The sequence below is a fragment of the Orcinus orca genome, chromosome 17 (assembly GCF_937001465.1).
Source record: "Orcinus orca chromosome 17, mOrcOrc1.1, whole genome shotgun sequence".
Lineage (NCBI taxonomy): Eukaryota > Metazoa > Chordata > Mammalia > Artiodactyla > Delphinidae > Orcinus > Orcinus orca.
This window is the reverse complement of record NC_064575.1, coordinates 6,121,386-6,136,147: the sequence shown is the minus strand read 5'-3', so window position 1 is coordinate 6,136,147 and position 14,762 is coordinate 6,121,386. Positions and strand designations below refer to the sequence as shown.

Sequence of the window (14,762 nt, the reverse complement as noted above, 5' to 3'; positions counted from 1 at the left end):
GCCTAATGTTTCCAATGATGCAATAACAGACAGACTAAACTCTAACTTTATTTATACATTTTCAATTAAAATAGAATAGTCATAAACCAAAGAGAAGGAAAAACAAATCAGGATGAAGTGGCGCTGTCATTCTGTTTGCAGGGCGGGGTCAGGAAATGGAACAAATGATAGCATTCTAAGACATCCCAGAGCAGCTGGGTTACATGTAAGTGCCTAAAGCCAGGTCTTATCCCACTTAATCTACACATGGAAAAGAAGTCAAAGTTTCTCCTATTGAGCACAAGAATTTTTACATTACATATAGAGTGATTCATTTCTCAGAAAGTGATACCGGTAACTCTGAGGAGAAGTTTCCATTACCCAAGGACTAGAAAATCTCAAATGCAGCTGAGCAGCTGTGCTGTGCTCAGCATGTACCGTTACACTGCTCTGGGCTAGTGTCCGTTTAACAACACTATATAATAATGCTTACATGGAATGAAACCAGTGTTACTTAATTGGTGTTTTATACAAACAGAACTGAAAGAAAAAAGTAATCATTCTAAATGTACTATGGGTAACAGTAAAAATGCACATATACCATAGAACTAAAGTGATATGAACAGCACTACCTGATACCCAAGACTGAAGGTGACTGGTTCCAACAGAGCTGAGCCTGTATCAGTCGGTCTCCAGTAAAGACACACTAGTCTACAAAAGTAAGTCTTTCAACTGTAAAATCAGGATAAGGCTACAACTATCTTGAAGTCTGAACAAGATACCGGATCAGACAGTAAGATCCCCAGCCCTGCTGTAAGACAGGAAATACGCCTGCTGGCTCCTAGAAAGCTTCATGTGCATAATAGAAAGGTACGTTGCCAGAGATGTAAACGGGAGAACTTGAGTGAAGTTTCCACTGCGCCGCGGCTTCTAAACCTCAGGAATGGTGTGATCCATCAAGCTTTTCATAATGCTCGGGGCCATCCTACAAGAGAGCCACTTCTATTAAATACCGAGAAAACTCCAATCCAGACTAGCGCTGTGAGCATCAGGTTGGAATGCGGGGGAAGGTTTTAATCTAGTAGTTTGCAAAATACCCAGTGTGAAAAGCTATCTGCATCCTGGCTAGTAAAGTTAGATAAGATACAGAAAAGTCCTTGTTTCTTTGTATATCAAGGCTGGATAGTTCAGAAGACGACAATGCCACTTGTTGGCAGGAAGTGGGTGGGAGCTGTTACTGGCTTAAAAAAAGTGAGCTCTTGCAGGATCAGCCCTGACAACTCTCCCCGCCGAGACCCCAAGAGCGGCTAGCTGCATTCTACCCAGAAGCTGAAACAAACCATTACAGGTGGTATGTTTTTAATATTTTAAATTCTGTTTCCACATGCAAGGTAGATTCTGCAAGAAGAATTCTACACTGGCTGAGCCAAGCCAGAGTGTAGAAGCTGCTGGGCAGACAGCCCTGGCCGCCCCCTTTCTGTTCTCCCTCCTCAGCTTTCCAGTCCCATTCCTGAGGATGGACGGACAGCACACCCCACACGCTTTGCTGCCTCCTGAGATGCTCCCGGGAATCAACCCCTGTGCCACCAGAGAAGCCCTGGGGGAACAGTCTTAAGAAGCCGCCTGCCAGTTCAGGGACATGGGTTTCAGCCCTGGTCTGGGAAGATCCCACATGCCACCGAGCAACTAAGCTCGTGTGCCACAACTACTGAAGCCTGCGTGCCTAGAGCCCGTGCTCCGCAACGAGAAGCCGCCGCAACTAGAGAAAGCCCGCGTGCAGCAATGAAGACCCAACACAGCCAAAAAAAAAAAAGACTTCCTCCAACACCCCACATGCAAGAATTCTTCATGAACCATAAGCAGGTGTCTACCGAGCGGAGGAGCTGCAGGCAGACCACAACTACGATTTCACTGAAAACAGATAAGAGCCTGCCCACCCCTGCTGTGTACCTTTTTCTACTAGGAAACATCAAAATTTAGGAAGTGGATTTTATTCCATACTTGGGAATTTGTGAGGGGTCATCCTTACCAACCAACTCCTCTGATTTAAATAATTTACTTCAAATTTCTAGATAATGCCAATGTCATCTCTTAGGTAAAAAAAAAACCCAAAGGTTTGAGAATTACAAGAAGCACAGTGCTTCTATGAGGTCATGTGAACGTAGCATCAGGTTGAAGAATTTGTCTACTTACCGTTTAATAATATGTTCAAATATAAAAGCAGGCATGATTGTAATAGTAACTACATTCCCAGCTGTTGACAGTATGTCTGCGATTTGAGAGTCCTGTTGAAAACACACAATGAAAATTAATTCTACTGAGGCTTTGTTAAATACATATAAAACTATTGTTGGTAAAAAAAAATATATGTCCTTCGAGGTTTTGCTAATGTCTCTAAAATCCTGACCCTTGGTATTTATAGTTTTTCTAGTTTCTTTACCAAGTTTCAATTCAACAGAACCACACCGAGTTGAAAATATCAGCCAACAAATCATTCTTCTCATCACGTACGATCAAATCACTGTCCCCATATACAATATTACCATAGCCCCTCGGCTAACTGTATTCTTAACCCAGGTTAATGAAACGAGCAGGTCTTAATGAAAACCAGTTCTATTTAGGAATATGTGGAGGGAATAAACCATAAGAATGAAGTACGAATCTGAACGTAAACTATTGCGCATTTCCTACAACTCCTGGATTGAAAAAAGCAATCATTCATCCATCCAGGGTGTCCTCAAAATCTTCAGTGCTCAGGTCTCCACAGTTCTAGGTCGAGGGACTTCAGAGATCTAGCCTAGCCCCTGCCCCCCACTACAGAAGCCACAATTCCAGGTGGTAGCCCCAGCGTGAGAGCACGGCCAGAGCCCAGGACCCCACTGAATTTCTACAGGTTGGTCAATAACAGCACCAGTGAAATAGACAAATGAAAAAGACGCTTTTGCTAAAATCAAACTGCAGCAGAGTGAGTCCTAAGTTGTGCTCCTGACCTTCAGTCCAATGACGTTCTGTCCGTTGACCTCACAGATGTTGTGTTCCGTGAGAAGACCGTTTCTAGCTGCAGAACTATCTTTCACTATGGATGTGATTTTTCCATTTTTAAAGACAAAGCCAACATGTCCAGTACTGTCCTTGTGCATGGTAATTGTCCGTTCAAAGGGCCTGTAAACATAATGGCTCCAATTAAAACTTTAATTCCAAAGTAAGCATTTTCATGGATCTCCATTCTGACATACTGGATACTTTGTCACAATAAACTCACTGTTTCCAATAAGAGCTACTTAGTATGTCTGGCACGGATTTTGTACATCTTAGTGCAAAAGATGACTTTTTAAGAAATTCCATTACAGTTTGCCTGCCTTACGATTTCCTTCTTATAAGCATCAAACACTTAACCTTCATGCAGTTATCAATATGCTCTTCCCTTGAAATTACAGTACTCGCTGTAATTTAACATGAAGACAGGTTTGAACAAAAATCAGTCTTAAAAATGAATTTTTATCTTTTTTAACTTCTTAGGAAATACTTATTTTGTTTAGAACCTTTAAAATATTTCTCACATCTTGATTTCGAAAACTTTATAGAAGATATTTTTGCTCTGTTTTAGAAGAACCGCAGAAGCAGCGAGACGGAAGTTCCCCAGCCCCTTAGGAGAAAAGGTGGTTAAGACGGCCGTGTGCTTGCGTGCACCGGCCGCCCGCCAGCTGCACCTGCCCACTCTGCAACTCTGCTGCCACGTGACTGCACAGGTTTCATGACAAAATACGAACTGCACGTTATAAACTTCACAACAGTCATGTCTTCGTGTTAGTCCAAGTTACTTTTTGAAATTTTCCTTAGATATAAAGCAAAGGTGGCATTCCGCTACAAAATGTTTACCACCTACCATGTGTGATATGGAAACACACAGGTAGATAAAACAAATTTAACTAAGACGAATAAAACCCCTAAAGCTAACAATGTGATACAGGTCCACCCTCAACGCCCATGTGGCCAGGAAGGAAGCCCGCAGTACGTGTGCTGAATGTTTCCAATATAAATAAACAAGCTAAAGAAAGCGTTCCATCCTCCCACCTGACAACTAGAGCCTCATCCACCCAAAAGGCCAGATTGGGTTTCCTGAACCTGCAGACCCCGTGGAGTTCTGCAGGGGCCCTGCACCACGTGTCTACCCTGAGCAGGAAACCGGAAAGCAAGGCTGAGACGCCTGCTTAGTTACCTTTCTATCCTTCTTTTCTATTTTCTAGAGAAACAGATTAAGAAAGGAAAGTGACTTCTTAGAGGACCGATTTCTATAAGCTCTGGAATAAAGTGTATGCTAAACCAGAATGCTATTTTTAAAAAGTCAAACTACGTAAGAAAAATCTGCACTGCACAACTGCAAGGGTAGAAGGCTAATCAGAAACATTTGATCATTTTCTGCAACAAAATATTACATTCACAGAATCTTAAAAGCCCAAGAAAAGGAAAACGAGTCTTGAGTGTCCCCGTGGACTGTTTAGTCAGCTCACCTGTCACGAATGGTCATAGTGATCTTCTCTCCAAAAGCCTGCTTGAGCACCTTGTGTGCTCGGTCGGAGCTCCAGCCAGCACAGTTCTCCCCGTTGATCTGGAGCACCTGGTCCCCGAATCGCAGACCAACCAGCGAGGACGGAGAATTGGCCTGGACTAGCTGAACAAATATACCCTAGAGAACAGGAAAATCACCGGTCATTTGCCACTGTTACATGTTTAAAAATGCTGGAAAATTAGGAACCAACTGGTTAGGAATCTACCCTATTTAAAAATTAAAAAATTACATGAGTAAGTATGTGTCATTATCCCCAAGAACAAAACTGAAAATTTTATCAAGGCAGTACCCTAAGAAATAGGTAAAAAAGTGAGATCTCAGTGGTAATTTCTACCTCAAATCATGACCCACCCGACCAACCTCCATCACCCCCCCCATCTTGGAATAAAAAGACTAAGGAAAATAAAGTCAGATTACTGTAATAAATGTAAGCTTCTATGAGTTTGATAAAATACCAAACAGGTATTAGCACCTGATCATTATTTAGGGGGAAAGGGAGTAAAGTGTTAGTCTAAGGTCAGAACTCTACCTTTTGAGCTGAAGAATTCCTTTGCCCACTTGCTAAATTATGCATAATCACTACGATTAGATTTAACAGCCTAAAAAGGTGGGCACATTCAATACCATTCCAGTTAAAAGAATCTACTATGAAGTAAATACAGAAAACTCAAGTAGGAGTACCTGAGAACTAAACCCACAGGGATGTTTTTACTTATGTAAACTCTCAATCTCAGATGCTGAGCACAATATAAGTAGCATAAAGGAAAAGGAAGCATGGTAAGACATCAATACGAAAGCATTTATAAGGCTGGATCCTTTCTCCCACCTTAAGCTGGGGCAGACATGATGTCACATGTCTTACACTTTAGGGCAGGGCCTGAAACTAGGCGGCACCCAGCAAAGTGGCTGGACCAACGAGCTTCAGTCAAGTGGACAAACCCACTGCAAGGATAACTGCTGTGGGGGACGGGCTGTGAAGAGTGTGGTCTCCTTCTTTAGGACAGAGGAAGGGGCAGCAGTGTACTCTATTCACCGAACAGGAAGGGAGAGCAGAGAAGTCCGAGCTTCCCAGAGCAGCAAGCTCACGTGTCTTGCACAAGCCACGAGTGTGCAAAGACAAACACAATGCCCTCAGCCACCTTCCGCCATGGGCCACACCATCCTTTTCTATGTGCAAAGGTGGTCACACTGAGCTAAGAAGACTGAAAAGGAATCCAATAAATAATGCCCAAACCCACAAATCGGGGTGAAGACTCAGCACATCCTCAACATTCCTGAACGTTTCCTCAGAGTAACCGGGTTTAATTTCTTCAGTCTGGTAAGGTGAGAGGCAAAAGTAACTCTAAAGTACTTTTGAAAGTCACTGTTGCCTAGAAAATGCCTCATTAAACCCAAACTGAAGGATGGAAATAACAGACCTGTAAAACCACATTACAACAAGTTATATGATCTTTTAGTTTAAAAACACACATCATAAGACCACTGATTCTCACTGGTCAGTCTTCCCTTAACTTCCTCATGTGTTGCCCTATTTCAATGCCAGAATTCTACTTGTATAAACTGTTATGTTTACAGGCAGACTAGTCAACTTTATTCCAAGAAAAGGACTCAAAAAAGAAAAAAAAATTTCATTCACGGTAATGCTGGAAGTCCCAACTCTGCCTCTTCAGAACGGGGCGGCGTCTCCAAGTGGAACGTCGGATTTAAAATACTCTCGATCACAGAGCACCATTAAAACTAAAGCACCTACATTTTAAATTATTCTAACGTTGATCCCTTAATAATAGACAAATTCAAATAAACAGTACAAAATACTCACATTATCTATGGATTTAAGCCTGAGCCCGATTTTTCCATCTTGATCCTTACACAAAATGACTTCCCGAATCCCTTGCTTAATTTCTGCTCTGCGGATTCCAGTATCATTACCAGTTACAGGAGCCACCATATAGTTCATGCTGGAAGCTCTTGCTACCAACTGCTGACAGAAACATACACAACCTGTCAATATTTAAAAACATTCTCCCTGAAAAACTCTAAAATGATAAGTTACTTGAATATATTCAGTTGTGGTTTCCCAAAATGTAATCTGAAAATTATTTCCTTCAGATAAAATTTGATTTTTTGCAAAAATGACTTTTTTTTTTTAAACTAATTCTTCAGGTAACTTATTCCCACATCTATGTCTCCAAGAGACTCTCTCTGCTGCCTCGTGAATTCACTGGCATCTATTCCATGTGTACTTTGGCTTGTCTTCAAGCCAAATTATCCTTGAATGTTAAAAAGGCCATATCATACTTTTGAAATTCACTCAGCATTTTCCAGAGGGTTCTTTTATATGGCCTTCTTCAACAATCTTCAACAATCTACTTACGCTTTCAGAGTTTCTATAAAAGGGGAAAACTTCTTAGCTCACAGCTCCACTGTGAGGATGAAAAGTGCATGTTATACGAGTGCTGACACACACAAGACAGTCAAATGGTATTTCTCGTCCCCAGTGATAAACATCTATGGATTAACCAACTGAACAGTCACACCAAACAGCCCTAGAATAGCTATACTAGGGACTCTGTCAGGTACCATTGTTTCAAGTTCCTCATTTTTTCAAGTTTTCTTGACCAAAATCAGTTTATTGTTTTAAGCGGACCCTTTACCCTCTACCAGAGACAGTGAGGGAAGAGCTTATTTATTACCAAGGCTTCTTAATTGGAATCTATCATAAAAAGCTCTGATCTACCTAATAACTGTGATGCTCAGAGCAGCAATGATAGGGAAAGAGGAACCTCAGTTACACACATACCACAGACTGCAAATTTTTTCGTTCAGAATTCATGGTAATTATGATACCATATTCCAAAGTTGATGGTCTATCGGCGTAACACAGAGCTATACTACAAATTAGAACACAATACCAGAAAATGTAACTTTTGAAGAATTACAAAAAGTCAATGATTATAGCTATAAGAGCACAGGAAAATTAGGTAATAGGATAGAAAAAGAAAAACTTAAGAAGCAAATGAATTATTTCGTTTCGCTGGAATATAGGACAAAAAAAGGAGCAGCTTTGCAGCGGCCTTGCTTTTGGAAAAGAAATCTTCATTCTTTCCACCAAGTTTTGTTAAGCACTTGCCTAGTATTCTTACTAAGAAGACCGCATGATCAACACCACGTGACCTCTGCCCCCTCCTGCCAAGGGCAGCTACGAGGCTGCAGGCCACCTGGCCCTGACTACCCTTCCAATGCCAACCCCTCCAATGCCATCTACTACCATGTTCTGCCTTGTCTGCCCATCACCTAGGCCTTGTCTCTCAGGCCTGCCAAGTTCACGTCTGCCTGAAGGCTTTCGAGTTCTCTGTCTGTACTGACATATGTGACTAGCAAAGCCTAAAATACTTACCATGGTTCCCTTAACAGAAAATATTTGCTGAACCTCAATCTTAGGAAGAACTGCATCTTTTAAGGGAAACTATAAGGAAGCATGTGGATATACTGAATGGTCAGAGGAGCAGGCAGCACCAGGTATAAGCTACTGTCAGCTCCGAACCCACCCTAGCTGGTGCGGCTGGGGCCTGACCATGCAAATGACACACTCCTCTGCCAGGGGTTTCTGGTTAGCACCCAGCACACGCGGAGGAGGGCAAGTGTCTCGTTCCTCCTGCCTGCCCCCTGCTGCTAGCAGCACTGCCTCAGTCTATCCCTTAACGCTGCTGACAGCAGTTGATTCCGTTCTCCAGATTTTACTGACACTCCCAGGACCAGCCTCCCTGGTACAACCCGTCAGAGGCACCAGTACCCACAGCCAGCGTCCCCGCCTCAGGCCCAGGTCACAGGGCTCTTCCACCATGCCTGTCAGCTCTGATAATTCCAACCTCCACCCTGTGTAGCGCCCCAGTCCTAGGAGAAGCAGCTACCTTCTGCAATTACATCTGTGTTCCACTTTTGTTTTTAAATTCTTCAACCTGTGTGATTTCTTAAGTTATCTCTGTTGAAAAATCTAGTGTGGTTTCTATTGTCCCAACTGTCCTGACTCATGTAAGTTTTTAATAAATATTTGGTGAATAAATAAAAGCCAGGTACTGTGTTAAGCACTGGGGTCATGGCAACAACACAGACATGGACCCCATCTTCATGAAGTTAAGCATTTACCTATAATTATGACAAGTGCTATAAAGTACTGTGGTCTTATCGCAATAATCTTAACAAAAGACTGAGATACACTATATTTAAGCCGAGAATTTGGTGTCTAATTACAAGGAACTTTAGACTTAACGTTAGAAGATTATGAGCAACAAGAAGGTATGACAGACCTGTATTTCAGAATGACGAGTCCAGCAGCAGCCTAGTACTGTTTGATATAAGAAGTTACTAGAGGAAAAGTCAGAGACTACTATAATCATCTAGGTTACAAGTACAGGAACCCTGAATAGGGTTATACCAGGACTGGAATGGATTACATGAATAGAAGAAACACAGTAGAAACAGAATCACTAGGTCTTTAACTGACTAAATGCAGAAGATGAAGGAGAATGGACCAGTCAGAGGCATCTGAATCTTTAACTCCTAATAAATTAGAAAAGCGGCCATAGCACATAAGTAGACTACATAAAAAGCGATATCTAGAAGGCAATCTAAAATCCCTGAGAAGAGGTCAATGCTAAAGTTACACATTTGTGAGTTAGCCACAGAGACGAGTTAGCTTATATCTACGTGTAAAGTATGATTTCACATAATTCAAAATCACACTATACATACCCCCTGACTTGGTGCTCCAGGGACCACGGCCATATTTGCACGCATTTCTTCTTCATTTAAACTCAGGCCCATGTACTGAGAGAGCTCCGGATACAGTTTAGGATAGAGATCTAATATAAACGAATAAATGAATAAAGAAAAAACATTGATAGAATACTCAAAAACTGTTGTTATTATGGACTTTTACTTGTGTTAAAAAATTACATTTAACTTATAAAATCTAAGATGGATTTAAATTAGCAATTTGGAAAATCCCACTCTCTCTGTAATGACAAGTAGAAATGGAAAATACAGAAAAAGTTAAAGATGAAAGTAAAATAAGACATTTGAACTGAAACCTCAGATTTCACAATACTCAAGAGTAGAAATAATTTTTCCAAATTACCTTGGCTTGCCTTTTTCTTAAACCTATTTGATTAGGAATTTTGTAAACATACCACTGATTCTCCACTTAAGAACAACGGACCAAAATGTACACTGTCCAGTCAGCTACCTTTTAAATTCATTCAGTAAACACAGCTATGAAATGATTCTTCTGAACTACAAAAAACAAACTGAAAGCTTGTAAATTTATTTAGTGTCGTATCATTTTAGGAATGTTAAAAGCACATACCAATGAAATCTTGGAAACAGTACATTTAAATACTGACAGTATTTAACCGAGTAGCAAAGTCAGGTACTATTTCCAAAAGCTCTTTTTGACATGCTTTGTGACTTAAAATGAATTTTCTAAAAGAAACAATGTTCTAAGATGACAGGCCATAAAAACCCATTGAACACTCCTTTTGTATCTTAAGTCATGTTACTTAAGGGTTCCGTCCTGAATCCCTATGAACTTAGAAGGAAAAGGGACCAGGAAGGAGGATATGAAACCCGGGGGGAGATTCCAGGATTTGGGAAGTTCCCTCAGAAGGAAGCACCTGGAAATTTCAACTCTACCAACCCCCAAGCCCTGCAAAGAGAGGACAGTTCAGCCAGCGAGTTCCATTTAACTTAATTTTCATTAAGTCATAAAACACACCTTCATATTCACAGTTCACTTTCTTGATTAAAGGGTTATTTTTTGAAATGAACATTTTTTTTCTTCTTACTATTAGAGCTTTAACCACCATTTCATGCTGTATATGTTAAAAAAAAAAAAAGAATCTTGGATTCCCTATTTCAGCAAAAGAAGGCTTAACAAGTATCTCTGTTCAAGGAGAATGAACCCGAAGTATAAACCTACTTCCATCTTGAGAGACGGGAGCAGAAGCTTCAGATAGAATCGCTGGATTGGCAGGGTTTGCAGAAAAGGCAGCTTGAGCCTGAAAAAGAAAAGAAGAAAATTCTAACACCAATGCTATACAGATACTTAAACTTGTTATATAATTTATAAGTTAAATCCAGTAATTCCAAAAAGAAACTAAAACACTTTAGTTTTATTCAAGAAATTTTAATTACAAACACTTTCAGCAATATATTTTTCAAAGAAAACCCACAAATCAAAAATGTATTTCATGTTATAAATATTTAACACTATCGTATAAAACGTGACTTAGCACCATTCTAAATATAATCAATATTTCACAGTGCTACTGCAAATTAGTATTTTCAAAATGCATTATAAAATGAAGGTTACACACATTACGTTTTCGTTATTCTTTTGCTAATTAGTCTAAGTATCTTATTTACATGTGAAAAAAGCTTAACCGTATTTATATAAAACGTCATATATCAGAAAAACACCTGAAAATTTAAATATTTATTAAGTTACTTATATTTATTTCGCCATTTTAGCATATCCCACTGAAATAACCTTTATCTACATTTTAGCAAGTATGAGAAAGGGTTATGTTATACTAAATACATAAATAATACAAACTATGCAAAACACATACTGTATCACTGACATAAAAATGACGGTAAAGTAATGTAACTTATAACTGTCAAGCTTGCAGAAACTTTGACAGTGCAGTGCGCACACACTTAATCAGTACGACTCATGCGCAAGCATGCCAGGAACTCCTCCCAGGGCTGCCTTTGCAGCCTGTGTCGTTTTAAGTATTCCACTGAAGGAACTCCTTTTTCCTTTACAGATACATCTGACTTTCTAAAATAGAGACATGTCACTGGTTGGCAGTAAGTTGTAAGATCCATCTCTAATATCATTTTTTACTTAGTCAGAAATATGTCGATTAGGTAATGAAGTTTATACCTACATATCAACCTAGCACTGAAATTAATGCTAAGAGTAGTCCCAAAGATGCTTAGAGAGATAGAAGCTTAATTAAATAAGGAAAGTCTACAAAACCACTGAAGGTACCTCACTCTCTGGATTGTAAATGTTCTGATATGCTTGCTATTGAGTCATTCTTTAATATTTACTGTTTCATAATCTGTCACAATCTAAACAAATAAAATGCACCATGAAAATCTTTATAATTTTAAACATATCCACAGACTCAAAGTATGCTGAATTATGAAAATTCTTTCACCAACTACCAGCTAAAAGGAGCTAGTGGCCAGTGGACTGCTTCTTGGCTAATCTCTAAGAAAAAAAATACTGTTCAGCACTAAAAAGAAATGAGCTTGCCATGAAAAGACATGGAGGAATCTTAAATGCACATCACTAAGCAAAAGACACCGATCAGAAAAGGCTCCAACTATAGGACATTCTGGAAAAGGAGGGGGGAATGGACAGCACAGAGGACGGTGAGGGCAGTGAAAATATTCTACACGACACTACAACAGTGGCCATATGTCACCACACATCTGTCCAAACCAACAGAGCGAACAACCTCAAGAGTGGACGTCAAGTGTAACTCTGGACTTGGGGTGGCAGTACTGTGTCAGGGCAGGTTAATCAACGGTAACAAATACACCGTGCTGGGGAGGATGCTGGCAGTGGGGAAGGCGGGCACTGTATGCACTGTTGTAGGTGGAGTCGGGGGGAGGTGCATGGGAGGGGTCACTGGCATGGAAACTACCTTCCATTTAATTTTGCTGTGAACCTAAAAACTGCTCTGAAAAAATAGAATTTACTAATTTTAAAAAGTTGATCCTTTTTTACACTGATCTATTATTTTCTGTTCTTTCATTCACTGCTATTGTTCTCATCCAAGGAATACTGAAGTAAGAACATATATAAAAAGCTCTCTGCAAAGTTATGTATTTACTTACTATATATTCTGTAGTAAAAACAAAAGAAAGATGGTACAATAAGGGCTTAAGGACTATAAGCCATTAAATGTAGCACAGCATTTCACACATACTTGAAATCTCAAACTATTTTTTAAATAAAAGGGTGGGAGGGGGATGGTGTCTGGAGGCAGGGGGTGTCCCACGGAGCGCAGTTATGCTAGAGCGTGTTGTTTCTGCCATTACAGAAAGCATGTGGAGACACCACGCTCATGGAGCCACCCGTGTCAATCTCTGCTCACTGTGACAGGAAACTGACGAAATCACGGTTTCTTACCAGCTTATTCTGCACAGGTGTGGCAACCACAGGTTCCTCTCAAAGACTCACAGGGGACAGGGAGGTTCAGGGACTGTATGATACTGAAAGCCACAAGCCTAACGTTGATTGTGAGACAGTTTACAAAATGCTGCAATTTAGTTTTGCCGTGGTATAAAAGGCCAGGAGAGGAGAAAATGCACACCACCTTTACAGAGGCATCTCAAAAACAAAAGCCCAAGTATCACCTACCATAGAAAATGAAGAAAAAAAATAAAACCAGCCCCAGACTGCAGTGGCTGGGTTAGGAATCTTTTAAAATCCAGTGAGAATTTAAGAACCATCTGTCCCCCTCCTTACTTGCTGTTACATCTCCAGGCAGCCAGCTTTCTGCTCAGGACATAAAAAGTCTTCTAATGGAAATACCCATATAATTTGCCTCTCCTTCAAGAGGTCAGCCTGACGTAGACTACAGCCCTCTTTATCTTCCAATCCAACATTTGCCAGTATCAACTGTTTCCTTCTCTTTCCGCTGCTCTCAAAATAAAAAACCTCTGCTCAAAGTCTACTATGGTTAATTTAAAGTTCAATTCCATCAAAACTAAAAAAAAAAAAGCACGAAAGGAAATTAGTCATTTTCTCAGACCCATCTGCAAATCCTATCACTTAGTGCCCTGATATCACATTAATGGCTTAAGTGTTATTCTTGAAGGGTAAATATTTCAAATAAAAGCTTTTTAAAAAGAAAGTGCCTGTTCAGATGAACTTCGTGGAAATAAAAACCATGAGAAAAACAATGACAAAATACCAAAGAAAAAAAGAGAGATTTCAGATGACCGAACAGTCCACTTAAAACGGTCCGGCACCAAAGCCTTTGCAGCTGAACGGATGTCAGAGATTTTACAAACCACCCATCAACATCCACAGGGGCGCCATGATGGAAAACAAGTGGTCATGATCCCCCCCCCCCCATTTTTATCCAATCACTGCTACACGGCTAACAATTTCAGCTACACATTTGTTACTATTTTTGCTGGGTTTTTTTTTCACCCTAAAAGGGCCAACAATTTGCCTAAAAAACACTTGTATTCTTGTGTTCTTCTCACAAGTTTCTAATAAACGTTTTTATGTTCATTAAATAATTGTTAAGCAGTAAATCTCATTTAGAGTAAACTGAGGTCAAGACCTCAAGTAAAATGATCTTTAGGGGAAGAAGCTTTGAAGTACTAAAACAACTCAAAATGAAAGAATTTCATCACATTTATCATATCAAAAAGATTTTAGCAATAAAGAAGTATAACAGGGAGCTCAATCTGTCTTGTCAAATTAGAAGAACAAATGACAGCTGAAAAAATTCTGACTTTGAGAGAACAAGTTGAAAGTAAACTGGAAACACGATGGGTTCATTAAATACAATTATCTCTAGTTAAAAAGAAAAATAAAAATTTACAGAACTGCAAGAATTGATCCCAATCGCAAACTTTCTTCTTAAGCAGAAGCATCTATCTTCAAAACTAATACTTACATAAAGGAATACAAAAATTTCTGACTTAATGAAATTAGAAAAACTGTACTAACACAGCCACTTAGAGCAGGAACAAGTAAACTGTCTGCTGCTTACATTTAAAAAGAAACAAATCACTACACTTTCATTGTGCATTTACACTACTACTCTTCCTAAAGCAGCATGTACCTCCCTATTTCTATGATTTTTAACTTCAGAGAAGACAATTATGTTAAAGACTTGTCATACCTGAAAACCCAAAAGAACGTACGAATTTTAAACAAGACAATGAACGTCTAAGAAGTTGGAGTATATTTTACCAACTTAAAAATGTATTTAATTTAGGGCTTCCCTGGCGGCACAGTGGTTGAGAGTCCGCCTGCCGATGCAGGGGACACGGGTTCGTGCCCCGGTCTGGGAAGATTCCACATGCCGCGGAGCGGCTGGGCCCGTGAGCCATGGCCGCTGAGCCTGCGCTCCGCATACGGGAGAGGCCGCAACAGTGAGAGGCCTGCGTACCGCAA

The 14,762-nt window shown here is 40.1% G+C and overlaps 1 protein-coding gene across 2 annotated transcripts in view; it reads right to left on the bottom strand.

Annotated features, from left to right (window-relative positions):
• Positions 1–28: 28 nt before the first annotated feature.
• Positions 29–14,762, bottom strand: part of SDCBP (syndecan binding protein) — a 36,586-nt gene continuing 21,852 nt past the window's right edge. Inside the window, exons 3-9 of one of the 2 annotated variants that reach the window (XM_012534897.3) lie at positions 10,527–10,605; positions 9,302–9,411; positions 6,369–6,530; positions 4,491–4,666; positions 2,970–3,141; positions 2,173–2,264; positions 29–964 (exon numbers count right to left, since the gene is read on the bottom strand). In XM_012534897.3, coding sequence (XP_012390351.1) covers positions 910–964; positions 2,173–2,264; positions 2,970–3,141; positions 4,491–4,666; positions 6,369–6,530; positions 9,302–9,411; positions 10,527–10,605 — 846 coding nt within the window. In that variant the 3' untranslated portion in view covers positions 29–909. The remainder of the gene's footprint in view (positions 965–2,172; positions 2,265–2,969; positions 3,142–4,490; positions 4,667–6,368; positions 6,531–9,301; positions 9,412–10,526; positions 10,606–14,762) is intronic. The other variant, XM_004274990.4, reaches the window with a different exon arrangement.